Raw genomic sequence first — 21,727 nt, forward strand, 5'->3', positions numbered from 1 at the left:
AGCGCTAACGATTCCATTAGAATCTAACGTACACGACACAGTAAATACTTGTGTTTTAGTCAAAATTTGACTGTGACTGCCAGTAGTACCAAATAGATACATCTGCTTCATGAGTATTTTTTGGTGTTCTGAAAACAAGGTCAAATGTGGATGGATCAGGGAAATTAATGAAATTGCTTTAAATCAAAGACAAGAAATATTAAGTAAAGTTGGGAGTATTATTATTAATATTATTTTTTTTGAGAAGCAAATTATTCAACATCTTGTACACATTTTTTGAAGCGATTGTAATAGCCAAAGCGCTGTGAAATTGACTTGAAAATTGAAATACCCGGCACTTACCCTCAAAATACAATTAGCACCCTCAACAGTGTACGAAGCAGTTACTTCATAATGTACATTGTCATCCGTTGTGAACTTGAAAGATTCGCCAACACAATGGGCTTCTGCTTTGATGTCCAAATTCGATAGGATCTTAATAACTGGAACAATCGGAGCCGTTTGATCCACAATCTATAGCGACTGTAATAAAAATAGAGTGAGAACTTAGGTACAGTACAGAGAATAATTTTAAATGGAAATAAGTGTATACTGGATGGATACGAAGTTGAAGTTAGAAAAGAGTTACTACAAGGTTATCAGTGGGGGAGCCAGGTTGACGCCCGAGTTATGAGAGTCATGCCCGAAAAACTTCCCCCTGCCCCCTTCGGTTCCGCCATTGAAGGTTATATACTAGTCACAAACGGGTACTCTTTTTTATGCACATGCAATTATTGGAAGCGGTGCTAAATTCTCATTTCACCTTAACACTACCCTGACAGACCATTAACAGGCATTAAATTGACTTACAGAGGGGCCTCAGAATACAGGAGAATATGTTAAAAAATAATAACCCGGGGTGGTTCCAACCCAATTAAATTCATTGGCCCCCATACATCTCGTTGAGCAACTGATTGGGTCTACAAGCCGAATTTGACAGTCAAAGGCAAGAAATGAAAACCGTTCATCAGACAATTACTTGAACTTGAACTTGACCGAGATCTCATCAATATATATACATTCAAAGTTTCATCTAGATCAGTTAAAAATTGCAGCCTCTATTGTGACCACAAGCTGAATTTGAACTAAAAAACGTTTATCAGAATATATTATACCGATTACCAAAGGAGCTATGGTATTCTCAAAATGCGATATCAAAAGATTGAACTCTCGGAAACTGAAATGATATGAATGGAGATTTACGTTCTACTCGTCTGTGTTGAGTTTGTTATTGTAGGATACTGCTTACATATACCAAAATTGAATTCAAACTGTAAATTCTAGAGAGTTTAAATGGAAATTGTTGGAACAACGGAAGGACAAACATGAGAGCGGACAATAAACGCCAACTCAAAAGCTGAGAAGCTGATACAGCGAGTTGTTCTCACCTTTTTCTCCGCTTTTTTTTCACCTTTTCCACAATTTCTCGCCATTTTCATAGTTTGATACTATCCAATAATTACTTTCTTAATTAATTGACACCTATAACTATATAAAACACTCGTCAATTTTTTTTTTATTATTTCAAAATCTGATTCTTGAAAGTGAAAATGGTTCTTTTTCCTTTAGTGTTTTGTGAGTAGTTCCGATTTCTCTTTTTGCTTTCAAGGGACATATTCGCCATATGGGAAAGAAAATATTACAATAGTCTCAAAAAGGGAATTGCCTACCGCTTAATTAATCAATAATTATTTTTAGGTTTTGTATGTGTGGAAGGTATGAGAGAACTGGGAAGTTGTACATTTGAAGGAAAAACATACAGTAATAACGAGGTTATAGATACCGACCCCTGTCGACCATTACAATGTATCGAAGGTGAGGTGCCATTACTCATTATAGAGTGTGTTAATGCGCCGTGTGCAGACTATGAAGTACAATCTGGTGACTGTTGCGCAACTTGTCCTAATGGTAAGACAACCTTTCTTGTATATATGAAATGAAATACGGCTCTCACTGAAAAATGAAACTTATACTTTCTAAGTTTGAGGACTTCTAAAAGGTAATATTAATTTAATAACTTATGTAAATTTCCAAATAGACTACTACAACTTTAGGAATGCATATAGATCTTGATATCGTTATGAGAACAAAAACACAAGCTGCTTTGTCATGATTAATGTGGCATTATCCTATATAAACGTATGCAGAAACGTATTCCCGTTTAACCGCGACTAGTACAGTTCGTGTCTCTTAAGATCGCAAATGGTCGCAGTCTGGGGTGACCGGGCTATAAGCATTATAGATCCACCAATTATTGTATTTGAAATTGTTAAAGGCATTTTATACAGAGTACTGACTGGGTATATTTATTACTATTTCAGGACCAAATTGTCGTCTGCCTGATGGAACATTAATGCCAGGAGATGAAACAAGAACTTTAGTTGATGGACGTGATTGTTTCTGTTTGCGTTCTTATAGCTTTGGAATCAGACCTAGAAATCCCGATGCCATGTGTATCAACGTACCAATACAGACACCAAAAGAATAAAACGCATCTGTATACACTACGTTTATACATTGAATGGACAATACCTTATCATTTAAGATATTAGACTAGCTTTTATACAAAATAGCTAGTCCAGAACCAAGTTATATAAAATAGATAAATACGTTATTATTAGTTAGCTATATAGTTAGCCTATTAAAAAAAGTAAACTGAACGAGACCAAATCTCATTCACAACGACAAAACCAGTCACATTTGTGACGTTGGTGAAGATTATTTGTTCAGTATAGTAACAATCACTATTATAAAAAATTCAACCTTCAGTCATACTTTTGGGGTTGACAACGAACAATATTTGAAGTTTTATCAAAATCTGACGCCTTAGAAAATTGTCCCTTTAGTACAATTGATTCATTTAAAAACAATATTATAGAACTTCTATTAGTAATGGTAGCTAAGATATCTTAATTCGAGCAGAAAAATCAGAATATGGTTCCACTTAACATTTAAATGAGCAAATCTCCCACTCAGATGTCATCTGCAGCAGGCCTTCTAATAAGAGATTTGACTCATCTCGGGGCACTGCTATCGAAGTGCTTACACTAAATGGGTATTGCGATGGCTAACTTTGCTGAAGACTGGGTAGGTATCCAACAAATGATATTGTGGATGACAAAGAAAATATCGGGAGATTTTTACTTGTACTTTTTTACTTGCACATCCCAGTGACGAATAAACAACAAAGGAAGCGCTTCTGCAAGACTCAAACCTCTGCTACTCAGATTACCTATCAGTCATAATTCTGTCAAAAATCTTCCAGTTTTAGCTCTTGTTGCCTTGTATGTTTTAAAAAGCGTGCTGAAAAGCCTTGGAGAGAAGAGTCTACAGTAAGTAAAGCATAAGACCAGAAAGCATTTATACTGTATCAATTATGACAATCAATGCAGTTAATTGAATCGATATACACGGTAATCGAGCAAACCTATTTTGAAGTGTGTCGTTACTTTAATAACTTCTGCTTTAGTAATGGCGTCTTAAATGTTTACTCTTTATCTAGGATAGAAATATATTATGAGACTTACACCCTTAAAAGTGAACTGTTTTGGCGTGGCCTGCAGAAAAAATTTGGGCCCGGTTTCACTAAAGTGCGTAAGTTTACGACAAAATATTACAATTACGATCATTTTACGCAAATTCTTACGCATGTTTCACTAACAAACTTAAGATCTTAAGTACGAAGGATTTACGCACGCAGTCCACAGCATTGTTTTGTTACATCTTTATTATATCAATTTACAGAAACTAAATATATTTCATAAAAATCTGAAGTCCCCCAATTACTTTTAAAAAATCGATAGTGGTAAGAATTTTAATGAAACTCAAATTTTCGATTTCGAAGAAGTTAAGTGAAACGGGGTCCAGATTCGCTTTGTGACGTCATACTGATTATAGTAATTGAATCGGATTTAACATTGTACAAATGCCTTATATGCCTGAAGTAATTTTTTCCTTTATCGATGCCATAACAGTGTCCATGACAAGATACAAATTACTGCGCATTCATTTTAACATTTTCAATATCTAAAATCATAAGAGTGGTGGTGCTACTGTGGCACGTTATTTTAAAGTATTAAAAGCTTTTGGCGACCTTGATAAATTGGGACATCTTTGGCCAAACCTTTTTTTGTCACTGATTGTCTATAATTCATTTCAGTGCCCAATCTAATCATTTCGGCCTACGTTACCAAAAGAGAATCTTATCAAATTCGACTCGGAGATGCAAAATAGTTGTGAACTAATTTCGTGTGCGCCAGCTCCACTGGTTTCAGTTTCGTCAAATAAGTGTAGTGAAATTGACAATGCAACCCGAATTATCCATGCCGCACCAAAGCAATCGGTTATTAGTATACAACCACCAAGTTCCAGATTCTGCAAGAACTATTAAGCACAGTGCCTTTTAAATATATTTTACTAGGAATTTCACTAGTTTATTAATGTGCAAAAGTAAGGTTACTCGAAAATAATTACGTCATTGCGATTTCAAATATGGATAAGAAATTGTGAACACAACATTACGGAATAGCTTGAATCTCGATTGAGGCCAAGGAGATGGACCTCAGAAAAGTGAACCATAAGCCGTATACAATAAAAACAGCCAACGTGTTGCAAAAACAGAGTGGAGTAATACACAAAAACGAATAATTTAACAATTTTATTTTGGAGGTACAACAGTATTATCACAAGAACTCTGAAAAATAAACGTACATTTTTTTTATAGTGGTTATGATGTAGGAAGCGTACCATGAAGACAATGTAGTGCCAATTCGATACTAATGTCTATATTACCGTTAGTGATCTACTTGGTGTGTTGTAAATGACGGGGCATTATAATGTTTCAATGTGAACAGGTATAATTATAGACCAATGAAATATTATAGTATACTCTTACCCCATTACATTCAGATGTACATAGCAGATATTCACATTCATAAGTAATAGTAGCATCTCCTTCAACCAAGAAAGATTTGAAATAAGGGCTGCGAACGGTTTTACCAACAGTTTTAAATCCGGCATCTTTAGGAAATACTAAACCATCACCACAGCCAGATCTCAGAATACCATATTCATCACCGTTGGAGTTCTTGGCGTAACAAGATAAGGCTTTTAACCCAGTTTCAGACACTGAAAATATTCAGACAAATATTTGAAGTACAGTAACAATATCTAACCTTATTAGCACGTTTTTCTTTTTGGAGGTTCTTTAAGATCCGAAACCTTAGTGAGACATTTGATGATAAATAATTGCATAAAGTTTAGTATAATCTGGAGATGGCGCGGCCAATACAACACAATTTACGTCCAAGGGAAAATAAAAACTGCAACACAAATGAAAAGCTTACTTGTTCCATCTGATACAGCATACAAAGAAACCCATTTATCCATCGGAGTATCACCAGTTATTTTCTGTTCTTTGACGTCTTGTAATTCAAGAGTAATTTTACCCGCCAAGATGGAAGTACCAACATTAGTTACCAATTCTTTATGGGCAATACGTCTGAAATAACCGAATAGGAATACTAAAAATACTGTGAAAGTGAAAAGGGGCCGACAAAGAAAGCTTGAGTAGATAATTAGGAATAGGTTTTAGACTGAAGCTCAATTTCAATCAGCTTCGTCTGCCAATTCTTCACTAGAGATTCAGATTGCTGGGTTAGTTGAGCTACCGAAGCATAAAATTATGTTTGCCCTAGACATTGTAGACCGAAAAAATCAATTAAGTACAAATCAATTGATATTGGGATCTGGATGAAGTAAAAATGTGTTCGAGAGAAGCAACCTACCCTAATTGCGTGTTAAGATTAGTAGCACTAACGATTCCATTAGAATCTAAAGTACACGACACAGTAAATACTTGTGTTTTAGTCAAAATGTGACCACCAGTAGTACCAAATAGAACATGTACATCTGCTTCATGAGTATTTTTGGTGTTCTGAAAACAAGGTCAAATGTGGATGGATCAGGGAAATTAATGAAATGCATTAAAATCAAGGCTCAAAAAGGGAAAAAAATATGAAGCAAGTGCAAATTTCATTTTGTAGCCAGCAACGACTTAAAGCAGGATACTTTATACCATGTGCACTTACCCTCAAAATACAATTTGAATTAGCACCCTCCACAGTGTACGAAGCAGTTACTTCATGATGTACATTGTCATCCGTTGTGAACTTGAAAGATTCGCCAACACAATGGGCTTCTGCTTTGATGTCCAAATCCGATAGGATCTTAATAACTGGAGAGTCGGAGACGCTTGATCCACAATCTATACTGACTGTAAGAAAAAAAAAAGATAGCTTGCCAGGCAAGGCAACAGTTTTGTCAAAATGTATCAATTCCATTGAACCCAAGAACAAATTCAAGTTAGCGAACGAGGAAGAGTTGACGGATACAAGAGGTAAAGGTTTGAAGTTAAAATACAAAGCCAATACAAACGCATAGAGTATCTATAGAAACAGTTAATAGTATCTTACCATCCAAAATATAACCAGTTGGAGGCTCAACAGCAGAGACTGTGGCCTACAAGAAAGTAAATATATTTTTTGTTAAGACGAATAAATGCGAATTATATCCTGTAGTATAGGGCGACAAAGCTAAAAGTAAAATGGTGCAATTCATTCGAGATAGAAATGACAGAAAAGAAATTTGAACCCACCAAAAGCAGGAAAACGAACACTACAACAACGGACATCTGAAAAATAAAACAGAATATGGTAAAAAAAAAAAAAAAAAAAAAAATCCGAAGTATATTCGAATTAGTAAAAAATATGAAAATCCGAATGAAAGAACTAGAAGAGTGACAAGAAAACAGATAATCCATCAGTGACTCAAGACTTCTGAACAATTTCATCAAAAATTACAATGAGAGAGTATAATATCAAATATTCTCCAAAAACCTTCTTACCGTGGATTCTTATCAAACTGGTATAGAATAATTGACGCAAGTTGATTTATATAGGACAACAGCACGTGCTGAGCATGCAGGTTAATATTACTGAGTTTAGGCGACTTGATTACTCTAGCTTGTGATGTTTATATTCCGTTTAAATGTAATCCGAAACGCAATTTGAGATAATGGTCAGATACTTTTAAAAAATAGCTTTCTATTGTGTTGCTGCAAACACCAATACTTTGCTTTTAGTGTACAGAGAGCAGAGGTCCGATGGCTTGTAAAACGATATACAAATAGCTGAACAGAAACTATATCAGCTGTAGAGGACATGATCAACTCGATGTTTGTTTGTTAGGGCCCTGTCACACAAGTATATACCAAGCGTATGAAACGTTTAACGAATACGTTATGTGTAGGTTTTGTATGAGCCTAAAATGTTGAAGCATGCTGATATACGTCGTAATAACAGGAAATTTTTTTTTTGCACATCATTTTCAACGTATGTTAACATACGCGGGTCATTGGCGTATGTTAAATTGGCATTCCGCTTTTTTTAAAAACATTCTCAAAAATGCCGTTAATTATCCCCGAAAATATTTCTAAAGTATGCTATTTATATCTATGTATCTACTTGATCAAACTAAATTTGTTTTAAATGGGTTAATTAAAAACTGAGAGTACTAATTGTTATATTGTTATGGCTCGTTATATTTAGTTGAACTATTTCTCTACAATTAGGCGTTTATTTTACTCAAATCCGTACAGAAGTTTTCTAGCAGCTTGCAAAAAGCATAACAAAAATTAAAAGGTTACGTAACCTTTTACGTAAAGTTTTGGCGTTAATAAATTAACGGCTGAATTTTTTAGTTTAAACTTTCAGATTCGTTTTGGGACACATTTCTATATAGATTTTGGTGTAGAGTTTTCACAAATTTGAGCAAAAAAAAATTTAGACCTGCAAAAAAAGCGGAATGACCCTTTAACGTATTTGACGTTTTCTGACCATAAATAGAACTTAATTAATATTTATTTTATATTTAACGAATAATGGCGCATGGGCATACGATATTCATTTTAACAGTTTTAGCACGTTTTTATTAAGTGGTCGTCTGAAACACACAAATATATCTGAATTCGTCAACAGACGCAGTTATACGTGGAAAATTTTGTGCACGAAATAACTCCACGACTTCGTTATCCGACATATGCCAGCGCGCTTCATCTTTTTAGATACATTTTGATACGCCGCTTTACACTGACAGATTGTCATGGCGTGACAGGACTTTTAAGGATTATACATGAAGGTACTCTATAGTAATTCTGATATTATATTCTCAATGCAAACTCTATTACCAATTCATTTTCTTGCATATTCTATAAACTCCTGATATTTTAATTTAATGACCTGATTACAAGGTCACTGAAGCGAATAATATACTGTTATGAAAAGTGCCATACATATGTATGGTATTTATCAAGATAATGCTGGGTAGCCCAATGAATGATTCGCTTCCTTATCGTTTTACATTGTGAAAGAATGGTCTTTGGCCCTCACTAGAAAGCTTTTCCCATAAACCCAAGAGATATTCTGGTATTTCAAATTATATGGATTGTTAACAAAGCCAATGAATCGAATGATTTTGTTCACCTTGGCTTATTTATTCTCTATTGATGTGGACTTTTTACATTTTATCTAGAATATTGATTTTTTATGACATGAATAAGAATATTACATATATTCAAATCCCTCATGGAAATTTTTTGTAGTTTTAATCTTTTGAAACCCCATCTATAAATTCATTTAACCTTACATTTAGCCACAGATTCCAAAAGACAAAACAGTTGCATTAAAACATCATCAACATAAATTTTCTATATGCATAGCAGGTTTTAATCAAATCCGAAGTCAAAATGAATGAAATCAAGTTTAAATAATGAAACCAGCACGAAAATAAAAAAACACCTTCGAGCTCTTATCACTGAATGTAACCATGTCAATTTCAATGTATATCCAACCAAAATCGATATTCAAACCAAATTGCTCTCACCAGCCCATTTGATCGTCGTGTTTGGGCTTAGGTCAGGAGAGCAATCAAAACAATCGTGTAGATCACACGCATTCGAGATACTATCCAATTATACACCCGCATACTAACTTTCAAAGCCATCCGACAAGACTAGTTTATTCCCTGTATAGTTCATGAGCCGGTTTAGACCAAACTTTCCTGTCGTTTTCATTTGCTTTTTTGTAATCTAGACGGGCCTTTTGAACTTTTGTCCATTCGTTCATTTGGTGACACCGCCAGCCAATCAAATTTTTTTCCTCTCAAAAAACAAAATCGAACAAACGCGGCCTACAATGTATTCTTTATTACATCAACAGGCCCATATTGACATATTTACACATAATGTCAAGAGCAATAACTCAAAAGCCATTCATTGAGAACTCGCATGAATTGAACTCTTACCGGTAAAAACTATAGTTTTGACTTTTTGACCCATTCAAGGCCTCATGAAATCAAACTCATCTGATTGTTCACCAACAAAGAAAAGATGTATTTTCGTCAATATCAGAACAAAACTGTACTTTCTGTTGCGGAAGAACGGAGTGACAATCATATAGAAGATGATGACATTATAGATCCTCTTTATGATAAAAAAGAGTAAAAGAGAAACTTATATGGAATCGCATATCAAGTGTCGTGATCATATTTACATCATTTGCATGAATGAGTCAATGATTTTTATTGTCTCCGTGATATGTTCCTTCTGCTTTTATCCCAGTTCTAATTCAATTATTGATATTGTGGGATTGGTATATTATGGCAGACATCTACTATGTCTAGTTCGTGTTTATGACGATGGTTGATAAGTTATAAGGTGAGATCTTTTTGTTATATTGTTAAAACATAAAAGGATTGCAGTTGTCAGATTTGGCTATAAAAGGGGGAAGAAAACAAAATTTATAAAATATTTCTAGAATATGCTATTAACATCTATGTATCTAATTGATCAAACTGAATTTTTTTTAAAAGGTTTATTTTAAAATGGAGTATATTGATTGCTAATATTTATGTTTTGGTGTTAAAAGAAGATACAGACTCAATATTTTTAGTTGAGACCTATAGAATATGTAAGATATTACAATTTGACGTTCATTTTGCATAAATCCGTATTAACACCTAGCAAACAGCATAACGAACTTAACAGTTTTCGTAAAACTAAATAATTTGAGCGTTAGAAAGTTAACAGTAGGATTTTTTTACACTATACATGACATCATTAAACTATTTGTGATGTTGAATTAATAAAATATGTACTGTTACATATACAAGCATTCCTAAAGAGATACTTATATAGTTGCCAGACTTTGAAGAATTTAAGTTTAACTTTGTGTGAATCGTCGCATGTAGAAGTTTCAATTCAAATGAATTCACAATATAAAATGCTGTAGAATGTCACAACGATTGTTGCTCGCGAACGTTTACATGCAATATTTTCATTTTCGCTGAGAGAATTTCTCTATGAGGCAAAACTGACAAAACAAATCACCATTTTATCGACGGAAAACAATGTAATTCCATTTTTTAGGGATTTTTTTCAGACATTTCATTGTGGTCGACATTGGATCATATTGCCAAAATGGTTAACACCATTTTTGACTGTTTTAACTATAAATGTATGAGATATATGCCACACGGCATTTGGACTGGGATTAAATACTTTGGAGCAATCTCTGTGTCTGAAGCAGATGTGTGCTTCGAAATTGTAGAAGGGATTGCACACCAAACTATACCGAAACAAACAATTTCTTTTTTATCTTTTCTAGCAACAGAATGAAACTCATTTGTTTGAAATTTTCTTTGCTATTGATCAAAGTAGGTAGGTATAAAAAATTGGACTATTTTTGTACTTGGTAGTTGAAATTTTATGTGTGTGCTCACATTATACTGTTGTCTTGCTTTTATGCAAGATTCCCACCGTCGTGCGATCCGTTTCCAACGCCACGATCAGTGGGGGTACAAGGGGACATTTACCCCCCAGAAAAATGGTTTGCACACCCAATTATACCCCCACTTGTTTTACAAATTTAGAAATATAGATTTTATACGTTTTTGCACCAATATACTTGTTAAAATGCCACAAATCAAGTCTTTTATTCAAAATCTTCGTGGGGGAGAAACCTGTCAAGACACTTCATGGGAGTGGAATCTCAACCTCAACAGTTGGCCCCTCCCCTCCCATTAAGTCAGTTTCGTGGTGACCTTTTTTTAAAAAATTTGTTCATGTTCCAACTATCTTGATTCGATTGAAATTGTGGTCTAATCGTGGTGATCCTATCAGAGTGTAGGTCAGATTTTAAGACCAGTCGTGGCAATTGTCTTAATATTAGAAATCTTTTGTATCGTACCCTTTTTTGACACCATTCCCGACCACTGGATTAGTGCGGAGGGACGAATCACACACGTTCCTAGAGTGGTCAATTTTGCGTAGGTACACAGCACAGGCCCGATTGAGACCCGCCTCTTACCGCAAATGAACGACGTTACTACGTTGTTGGACAGAGAGCTTGCCAAATGTAGCCATAGTTTGACGTAGGGAGCTACAGGAAACCGAAAGTAAAATATCTTCGGAACGCTTTAGGAAGTTCTAATTTCCTTTCCCAATGAATGTTTTGGCCCCGACAGTACTGACCATTTTTTGATCGATCGACCGCAATTTTGCACAGAAAAAGTCGGGAACCTGCTAGCACTTTCGAGCACTATCTTAAACTTTCGGGGGAAGGTTTTGAGGGAACGGCTCCGTCCTCCGAGGGTCGGGTATCGAAAAAGGAATCTGCGTCTTTTTTTAAACATTTTGAAAAAAGGTACCGTCGGCCGGTGGTCTTTTTTAGTCGCCCGAAGTTCACATTGTCTCGCCCACAATTTTGGTTTAACCTCTAGCAATCTGGAGGGAGGGTCGTGCGTATTTTTGCAGAATATAAGCACCCGACTCCCGCCAGATCCTCAGACTATCGTCTCGCCTGTGGCCCGCATGTGGCCGTTAGTGTCCGATCACCCCCGAAGGTAGCCGACCTCCGTGCGGAAGTGTGTCAAAATATCATTCGGCTCCCTGTTTCGGGACTAATCCTTAAAGAGTAAGAGTAGACAAATTTAAATATGAGAAATGTTCATCCCTGCAGGTACTAAGGTTGCGAGACCTTTATAATAATATAAATAAGGAAGTTTTGTATGTTTTATGTGAAAATATTTCTCATCGACTGGGCCAAATTTTCGATGAGCCTGTGGAAATTTATTAACTGTATGATAATTTTTACTTTTACAAAATTTTTCATGGACCGAATTTTCCATGGACCGAAAGACAGCTGCCTAGTTTGCCTATAGGTTAATCCGCCTTTTTTGCAAATATGAGGCCGATTGACAAAAAATATATCGGGTACTTTCGGGACCAGAACAGTCTTTGGTGAAATGGGGGTACCTGTCGTGCCTGTATCGTTACTAGAACCAGAATTTGTGCTAAAATTCCACGAATCCTCGCGAATCCTGAAATTTACTAAATTTGGCGATTTGTGGGATTCGTGCTTTAAAATAGTATTAGACCACGCCTGATAAATAAATGATAATTTCACCCGACTCCTTAAATTATTTTTCAATTTGCAAGCGAATATTATCTTTGGTCTACCAAGTGAAAATACGTTGTTTACATTGATTAATAAAGAATATTCCTGGAATGAAGCAAGATGTATTTGTGAACAACTTGGTATGACAATATTGGTCATGAATGATCCAGAAGCAAAAGTGGTTTACGAGTACATTTCGAACCAACCACCCTTGTCAGAAGTTAGGTGAGTATTTTGATTTTGAGTATTTTTTATACTATCGGTATCCCATTAATTGGATGATTGGCAGGGAAGGAGAAAAATACATAATAAGTACTTGCTCGCGACTCAAATTCCAACGTTGGTCATTGAATTGCTTCATAAATAATGAATAGGCATTCTAATTCCGCCTTCTCTTGACATGAATGACGTAACTATGATAATATTTTACAACCAAGTGCTGATTTGGCATTTTTAAATTCTTTTGAATGGTCCAAGATGGCTAGCTCATCCGTGTTTTTTATCGGGTACCTTCTCTTCAACAAAGGCTTTATAATCGTTACTTTATTTCTTAATAAATCGGTTTAGAGCGCAGATCGATATTCGACAATTAAAATTCATACTTGTGAGTTGTGACAAAGTAGCACCAAACACGGTATGTCACGGTATGAGAGCGGTTGTTTCCAAGTTTGTAACTAGGGAGTTTTCCCACATTTTCATGTTTGCCGGTGAACAGTACATTTTGTAGTTGTTGACCAAAAAAAAAAAAAAATCGAGAACAAGACCGATGATAAAGAAGAAATCGAATGCAATTGCAGGACAGGATTGTTTTATAATTCCTTATTAACTTTAAAAATACAAACCAGTTTGTGGCAGGTTAAGTCATTTACGTATCAATTCACTTAGTTGAATTGCTTAACACGCCTTTATTAAAAGTGAATAATATCACGTATTGGAACAGAGTTGTATTTTGAATTCCAATCAAATATTTTGATTAATACGATGAATTTTATGAATAACCACATCTTTAGCTTCACTATATATCATTTAGAATAAACGATGTATGGATTGGTCTTTATAATACTGGGAAAGCAAAGTATGTATGGACAACAGGAGATCTTCTACAATTTCCAAACTGGGCCTTGTCCGAACCAAACGATGAAGCCACTGACCTATGTGTACGCTTATGGACCTCTCAGTTCAGAACTATGGTTTGTTCGCGTGTTTATAAATTCATCTGCCAGAAACCTAACGGTAATATTTTAAATCATTACCATTTAAATATTCAAAAAGGATAGGATATATTTCAAAATTGGTACACGTATTTTGTAGAAGAAGTTGCACTTTCGGTTTCCGTTAGCCTGAACACATTGCTCAAAATATACATTCCTTGTCAAACTAATTATTTCAGTGAAATTTAAAACGAGAATATTCTTATTTGTATCTAATGTTCAATGCTTTGCGTTTGAATCGAATGATTATAACACTTCTCCATTCCAAAAACTATTCGTGGTGAAGATTTTATTTTAATACATTTGCTGGCAGTTGGTCTGATATTTAATATACATTACGAATAAACATCCTATGTTAGAGGCAATGATATATTTCATATTTAGATTCCAGGCTTTTTATCAACTTTTGTTGAATGGTTTTGCATATGGTCAACTTAGAAAATGAAGATCGTAAAAATTATGACAGTGTCTACAATTTTTCTCTATTTCTAAAGTAATTGCGGTAATCACGAGAAGTATCGAGGTATAAAATGCAAACCACCAGCACCGAATACGACATAATATCGCTAAATATAATATAAGCCAAACTCGAGTATGCATCTAATATTGTAGTAATGATATCACAATTCCTCCATAAGGAACTACCTTCTCAATCATTTGTAACTTTAGGTCGATGTTCCATGGAGTATATAGGAGATGGACAGATTATAGGACCAGAAGAAGGTGTAATGCAAAATGCTGATAGCCGAAGTGAATGCTTAGAAATATGTCTGGAAGATGTTGATAAGACAAAGCAATGCTTTGCTGTTGAATACTCGCTGGAATGGGGATGTAAAACATTTTCTACGAGCAATATCACCAACTTTCTTACCGGTGTTCAGTCTAGTAAAACCAGAGACCAGTTGACGGGGATGTATCAAAAGATATGCTTTGAAGGTAAATTTGTTCCAAGTTACTTAATCTAATTTAAACGCGAGTAATTTCAATTTAAAAAAAAAATGTTTATTCGTGTTTTAGGAGCAATAAAGAGAGAAGAAACTACTGTTATCCAGAGAGATTCTTCTGGAACGCCACTTAAAAACTGTACAGATTATCTTCCTTTACAAGAAAGTGGAACGACAACACCAGATCCAGTCAGTGATTCAGTTCATTTACAAAGTGACTGGACTACAGCTGATTTAACATCAATACTATTTAAAGATGCTACTACATACTCAAGTGCTGCCATGACATCATCACCATTTCAAGATGCCACCACATCATTAAGTTTCATCTTGTTACCAACATCATTAGAAGATGCCAACACATCACCAAGTGTCATCTTGTTATCAACATCACTTCAAGATGCCAACACATCACAAAGTACTGCCTTGACATCAACACCATTTCAAGATGCCAACACATCACCAAGTACTGCCATGACTGCCGTTTTGAGCGGAACAAAAGGAGTGATGAGCAGTAAGACATCGGAGGAAACATCATTTTCAACTTTAGAATCAACTGTACCAGTAAACCAAGATTCTACGGCAGTATTGAATTTGACTGACTTGTCAACCGCATCAAACTCAACAGTCGGACAGTCAGAGATGACAGCTTCATATAACGGATCGAGTAAGTAAATCCACTAGTATAGCATGGATAATATGGTTAATATATGGGATAAGATATTGTTAATACAGTGGAGCTGCGTTTAACCGGTTGCCGATAATCTGGTGCTCTGGTTTCCGGTTCCGCACGGCTGTGAATGGGAATCAATTATCAAATTCTATAGTAATTAGTATTCATCATCCGGTCGCGTTGTCACTGTGAGTTCTTCTAACCGGATTAGCGGTATTTATGATGTCGCGTGATTGGTGTTTAATAATCCTCATTGTGAGATTAAGTAATAATTAATTTAATCATCACGTGTAAGTTATCTTTCGTTCAATCGTACCTGAATACCATATATCGTTCAGTTATACTTCAGTGTCATCTTTCGTTCAGTCATACCTGAAATCCTTTATTGATACGGAACGCATCAAACGTTAGCCCTTCGAAGTAATTATATGGTTAATATGGTAAACACATTGGTTAATATATGGTAAATATATGGGTAATATATGGTAAATATATGGTTAATATATGGTAAATAATATGGTAAAAATATGGGGCAATATATGGTTAATGTGATTTATGTTCAGAATAAGGAAAAAGGAGAAATAAGAATATCAGTGTAGGCACTCCTAAAACGAGAAGTACCACCAGGAGTTCCGAAAAGAATAAGCTCTGTCTGCTTCGCGCGCGATATCACCGCAATATTTTGATTGTTTGTGTTTTTGCATTTGAATGAGTTTTTCCAACTTTTTATCTCAATGAATTTCAAATTTAAAATTAGACAGTAATGTACCAAATCGTTTCGCGTTTCTTTTTGATTTTTGAATAACAAGCGACAAAACTGATGGCTTCGTTTGGCCCCAGAGGCAAAAACGTCTCTGTCCCTTTAAAGCCCTCAGAAAGCTTCACGAAAAACATTTTTTATTCGTTTGTATTTAAACATAATAGCAAAGTAACTATCTTAAATCAAATTAACCCTACCTAGATATGATGACAGATGACGTCAATTGGATTTATTCTAATCAGTTTTTGAGACTGTTGGGTTGTTTTTTTGTTCGCTTTTCCTCATTTTTACTTTTTTTTTCAGCCCAACTATATTGTGCATGTACTTGTGAAGTAGTTTTGATGGAAAATATAGACGACGAAGTACAGAAAACTCGACAAAAACTTCGGATTTTGAGGACAAAAACATCCGCTGCTCGCCGTGCAAAAACGTCCGCTGAAGATGACAGACCGTCTTCAAAAGCAATTGGCTCTTTTGGTATTATAGTCTTAGCCAGTGTATTAACTCTTATCATGTTCGGGGACATAACTCGAGTGATCCAATGTTTCTCTAGTGAATATTCATCACGACGATAAAATACAGAATGTTGTTGCTACAAATAAGCAAATTTCTCTTTATAAGAATGCTGTGTTTATTAAATCGTTTTGCTACCCAAAACAATAAGAATCTGATCCGGGTTCAATATGGGTACAACTCTGAAGGCGTATTGTTGCGTGGGTTCGTCTGCTCCAATGAAAATAGCAGCCGGAAGAATTTAAGGATATGCACGACCTTGAATCAATGTTTCTGATTTTAAACTCAATAAGTTAGCCCGAGATAAGAACTTTTTGTTTTTTCTCAGTTTTCTTTTTGAAATTGCTGTTATATACTTATGTAATTACTCATTAAATTGATTTTTGTTACATACTGATGTATCCAAATGTGCTAGAGATAGAATCTGGTAATAGTTTTGTGAAATTACAGGAACCACCTAATTCTTATTTCCATGTTCATGGTTTTTGGCACATTGCACAATTTTAAGTGACTAACCCTTAGAACAATGTTAGTACAACCGAAAAACTGAAACTAAACTAGAAAATGAAATGAAATGAATGGAGTTTTACGTCCTACATTTCTGCACCATGTGGGCTAATGAAGACGGGCAACGCCATGTAGGGTGCAATGAGGGAAATTTTGCCAGGACAGCGGCATTAGCCTGCTCTTTTTCGATTTCCAACTGTCGAGGGATCTTTAACGTGCACAGCCTGTAGCACACGGGGCCTCGGTTTATTGTCCCATCCGAACGACTAGACGCCTTTTCCATGTCAGCCCCTCGTACCTGCATCACTGACAGGGGGAAACCGGGTTGAAAAATCCGAAGGTATTATCTCGACTTATGCCGGGATTAAACCCTGGACCTTCAGGTTAGCGAGCAAGCGTCTAACTCACTGAGCCACCGCGGCTCCCTGAAACTAAACTAGGAATGAGGACATAACGACTAGAGGCCCATTTAAAAGCACAGTTGTAGGATGGGAACCGTGACGAAAATTCACTGGTTAGAAAGCCTGTTTTGAATTTCTTTGAAAACAGAACCCATTGTGCTTGGATTATAGATTGGATGAAAGTGACAAATACGAATAAAAATATCACAACTAGAATACTAGTAGGAATATTGATCACATCTTTTCAATATGTAGGACAGAAACAGGAATAGAATAACGAAGGCGTTCATAAAGTATGTTTTTTGTTCTGTCTGAGCTCTTAAATATATGATTATACTGTTTTAATTAAAATAAATTTTGACTTTTTATATCTAGTCGCAATCTTTCGGATTAACAAAAAAAATGTACCGAATGAAGATGAAAGTGAATTATGACATCCAATTTTACGTTCAAACACATAAACATCCGTGATTACTCGACTGTAACGTTGAAGATCGTAAGACCCACCTACCTTTGTGACGAAAATAGTTTGTAATTCATCACCTAATAGAAAAAACCGTTGGAGAGAAAATCTGTTGCGTACACCTGGTCACCTGTGACTTACGATTTTTACGGGTTTTGATCATTGGCGTACGGACCGAAGGACTGTTGGTTGGTGCCCAATATTTTGTTGGTCGCTATCCGAAAAGTTAATTTTGAGGAGGGGGGCGGGGTGTCCTTGTATAACGTTTCGCCATTGGTCTTTCTGTATCAATTCTGTAGCTAGATTCACTACTTGAAAAGATTTTTTCAAGATCGCTTAACTTTTGCAAGAGAAGAGACCATCTCTTGTTGACATAGCAAACAATAATAATCTAACCAACTTAGATTTTCTTCTACAGTAATCAATGTCATAAAATCACGACACATGATAAAGGAAGTAGGTCTCTAAAAACTGCTTCTTTTGCATAGCATTGGGTCTGCTGACTGACAATATTAGTGATTGTTACGCCAATGTCATTACCGACAGAACATTTTATTACATAAAGAAATTTTTACTGGTTAACGTTTTGATATGAAAAATATACAAAGAAAAATAAACCACACCGATTTTTTTTAATGTATACGTATTGAAAGAATGTATTTTCATTAGAAAGGTTAATGAAGACAAACATTTAATTGCGATGTCACCTATTTTCGTCAGGCGGAAAGAAATGTTGCTCACATATTATACAATTCAATTATTTGTCGTTTTCGTAAGAATTTCTGTTTTTGGCCAAATATAAATGGGGGAACTTTTTATGGCAATTTTTTTTATCGTCTATGGAATGGAAAATACTGTTATAATACACAGAAGACTGGATATAGATCTCCATTAATACTATCACAGAAACAGAGTTCATGTGCACCGGCAATATTTTCAACAACAGACCTTATCGAAAAAATCAAAATAACAGGATTTACCATTGAATATTTATTGACCAATCAAAACTTACGACAATAAAACGTCACATACCCGAATGATAAAAATCAACAGAATTTTGGGTATAAATATGGGGGGATTTAACCAATTCCTCATATCAATTTTAAAAGAACAGAATTATCTTTGAGAGATATTGTAAGTAGAATTTTATTTTAGCAATTTTAAAGTTATATTTTTTGCAAGATTGTGCTGTATTAGCTTTCTAGTTCATTTTATTGAATATTTTCATACATGCTTTTGATACATCGCAATCTTTTTGTCCTACTTATTTCTTCAAAAGTCTAGTAGAGATTAGAAAACATGATTTTATTTCATCATAAAAATGAAAAAAACATAATTTTAATATATTTTAGATATTCATCATACATACTAGAATAAAAATGAACGTGTTTTTATCACTAGCTTTATTTGCCGTGCTGGCCATCGGAGGTAAGATGTGCTTTTTGCAAGAAAATGAAAAGTCACTGTCATTTTGGTTTCCAAATACTTTTAAATAAAAATATCATTTTAAAAGGTACACACAGTATAATGGTTCTTTTTTATGTCCATGAAAATTTCAGCCAATTTATAAAAAAAAAAAATTACAAATACCTGTGTTACTTACAAATTCTGAACATGCAGGCCTCTGTTCTATTAATCCGAACATTTTGGGACACGACACACAGTATTATATCCACAGACGGTTAGTTTCTCAAAAATGTTGATAAAATTACTGGTTGACTAAAATGTTATAGTTGTTTATAATCACATTGTTGGAGAAAATATCAGTTTTTTAATCCAATGTGAAATGTACCTATTTTAACGCTATTTTTCACTTTTTCAGCCCAATCAGCTATAACAGGCTTTGCTACCTGTGATAACAATATGAAGTTTTATGCTGATGGGGTTTTGAAAGCATCAAATAATGATTGGACGGTTGCTTCAGCCGTTACTATCCCCGACAACACTGAAGTTGTTGCTGTTTACTGTAAAGATTTACATGTGGTTGGGGGAATTAAGGTTGCTCTTAGTAATGGTATCAAAACAGACAAAAGTTGGAAATGTACCACCAAATATGTCCCTAACTGGAACAAACCAGGGTGAGTAGGCTTTTTAACTTGATTTATTATAATGAAATTGTTTGGCGAAGTCGTTTTAGATTGTGTCCTGGGTAGAGACCAAAAGAGCTTAAGGCTTTGCAAACATTCAAAATCCCACAGATCTTTTAAGTTTAAGTGTGATGGGATTAATATCTCATTGTTACAAAAAAAACTATATTTTTCATGAAAAAGACGCTCTCTGGAAGAACTCGACGTTTCCAAGAAAACTATGTTCATAGCATTTATCATATATATCATTCATTCTTATTTTTTCAGTTTTGATGATTCTGCATGGAGTGTTCCTACCGTACCTAATTTTAACTGGGGAACTAGGCCTTCTCAATTAAACGGTAAAGCTGAATGGATCTGGACCTCAGGATGGAGTGGTCAACACAAAGATGTCTACTGTAGAAAAGAACTCCCCAAAACTGGTAAGAAATGCATTATTTACTCATAGTAAAATATCGGAGAAATCAAACAATATGAATGAATTTAACCAGGTTCACATTCGGCTCAACTATGGAGTTCCTCGTCCGCAAGGTCTCCAAAAGGTTGAAAATGAAAGACCGCATCCAATGGAGAATTCCCCAAACCGATTATGACAAAAGAGGAGTAATATTATTAAAAAGCAATCTTGCGTCATGCGGAATCCATGGTAAAGCGACTCCATGGGGAGTCCTCTGTCCAGTGCACTTCCACCACGCTAATATATTACACTCAATGTATGTTTATGGATCAAATTACATTAGATCATTACAATTATTATTTAACAATGTATTCTTTATCTTTAACAGATTGTCAATGTTGTGAAGACTTGAAGAAACAAATCAGTGCTATGGATTCAAAATTAGACAAATTGATAAGAACAGTGAACATGTTGAATCGACCTATTAGTCCTGTAATCAAGTCTCCACGAGAAGAAGTTCTCAGAAGAGTTTAAACTCTAGAGCTTTTTTTTAATATAGATCTCAACTTACATTAATTCATATAAATTTATGTCATAATTACTGGCAGTAAAGAAATTTTTACCGAAATTGAAAACTAGAATTAGGAATAAAAAAAAAAAAGGAATTTTCACCAAAGTAACATTTTATATGGATCATAGTATTTCCAATAGCATGTGTTTGACATCGAAGTTTTATTCCTGTGTATTTTTGGTGTTTAGTATTTTTTATATTAGTATATACCAGTATTTCAGTTTTTGTATTTTGTTTTTAATCAATATGCTTCAATAAATTGTTTATTTTTTATTCTTGAAAAACTTTTATATATTATAAAATGTCTGCACACCAAGAGACGTTCCAATTTTCAATACATAAGCCATTTCTTTAGTGGTCGAATATGTGTCATGAATCACGTGTCTCTGTCAATTGCTTAAACATAAATAGACAATGTTCGTGTTTGAATTTTTCCCCAAATATCTACGTATAATACCGGATGTACTGCGCAGTATGTCAGCCCTGAAACGTGGTTCCACATAAGTGTGCTTATGGATTACGTACAAATACACCAACTTCCAGCTTGTGTTTCGTAAAACAAAAACTATTCATGAAAATTTGCTGAGATCTTTAACATATCAGATTTTTAAAACACATTACATCGAAAAAACACTCATTGCAACTTTGA

At 34.8% G+C, this 21,727-nt stretch overlaps 4 protein-coding genes across 4 annotated transcripts; 3 read left to right on the forward strand and 1 right to left on the reverse strand.

Annotated features, from left to right (window-relative positions):
* Window positions 1–1,589: 1,589 nt before the first annotated feature.
* Window positions 1,590–2,527, forward strand: LOTGIDRAFT_174500 (hypothetical protein; the record flags this gene model as incomplete). Its single annotated transcript, XM_009053832.1, has 3 exons — window positions 1,590–1,614; window positions 1,738–1,947; window positions 2,361–2,527. The coding sequence occupies 3 exons, from the start codon at window positions 1,590–1,592 to the stop codon at window positions 2,525–2,527; spliced, it is 402 nt and encodes a 133-aa protein (XP_009052080.1).
* Window positions 2,528–4,587: 2,060 nt separating this feature from the next.
* On the reverse strand, window positions 4,588–6,955 carry LOTGIDRAFT_239158 (hypothetical protein). The gene is made up of 8 exons (XM_009053833.1): window positions 6,944–6,955; window positions 6,695–6,730; window positions 6,513–6,558; window positions 6,129–6,313; window positions 5,826–5,974; window positions 5,385–5,539; window positions 4,934–5,166; window positions 4,588–4,732 (listed from the first exon to the last, which is right to left on the reverse strand). The coding sequence occupies exons 2-8, from the start codon at window positions 6,728–6,730 to the stop codon at window positions 4,697–4,699; spliced, it is 840 nt and encodes a 279-aa protein (XP_009052081.1). The 5' UTR covers window positions 6,944–6,955; the 3' UTR covers window positions 4,588–4,696.
* A 7,421-nt stretch (window positions 6,956–14,376) lies between these two features.
* LOTGIDRAFT_174502 (hypothetical protein) lies at window positions 14,377–16,714 on the forward strand (the record flags this gene model as incomplete). The annotated part of the gene is made up of 3 exons (XM_009053834.1): window positions 14,377–14,698; window positions 14,780–15,373; window positions 16,443–16,714. 3 exons carry the CDS (start codon window positions 14,377–14,379, stop codon window positions 16,712–16,714), a joined length of 1,188 nt encoding a protein of 395 aa, XP_009052082.1.
* Window positions 16,715–19,105: 2,391 nt separating this feature from the next.
* LOTGIDRAFT_239159 (hypothetical protein) lies at window positions 19,106–21,357 on the forward strand. The gene is made up of 5 exons (XM_009053835.1): window positions 19,106–19,157; window positions 19,376–19,451; window positions 19,846–20,101; window positions 20,378–20,532; window positions 20,896–21,357. Exons 2-5 carry the CDS (start codon window positions 19,403–19,405, stop codon window positions 21,039–21,041), a joined length of 606 nt encoding a protein of 201 aa, XP_009052083.1. The 5' UTR covers window positions 19,106–19,157; window positions 19,376–19,402; the 3' UTR covers window positions 21,042–21,357.
* Window positions 21,358–21,727: the final 370 nt, after the last annotated feature.

The sequence above is a fragment of the Lottia gigantea genome (assembly GCF_000327385.1).
Source record: "Lottia gigantea unplaced genomic scaffold LOTGIsca_200, whole genome shotgun sequence".
Taxonomy (NCBI): domain Eukaryota; kingdom Metazoa; phylum Mollusca; class Gastropoda; family Lottiidae; genus Lottia; species Lottia gigantea.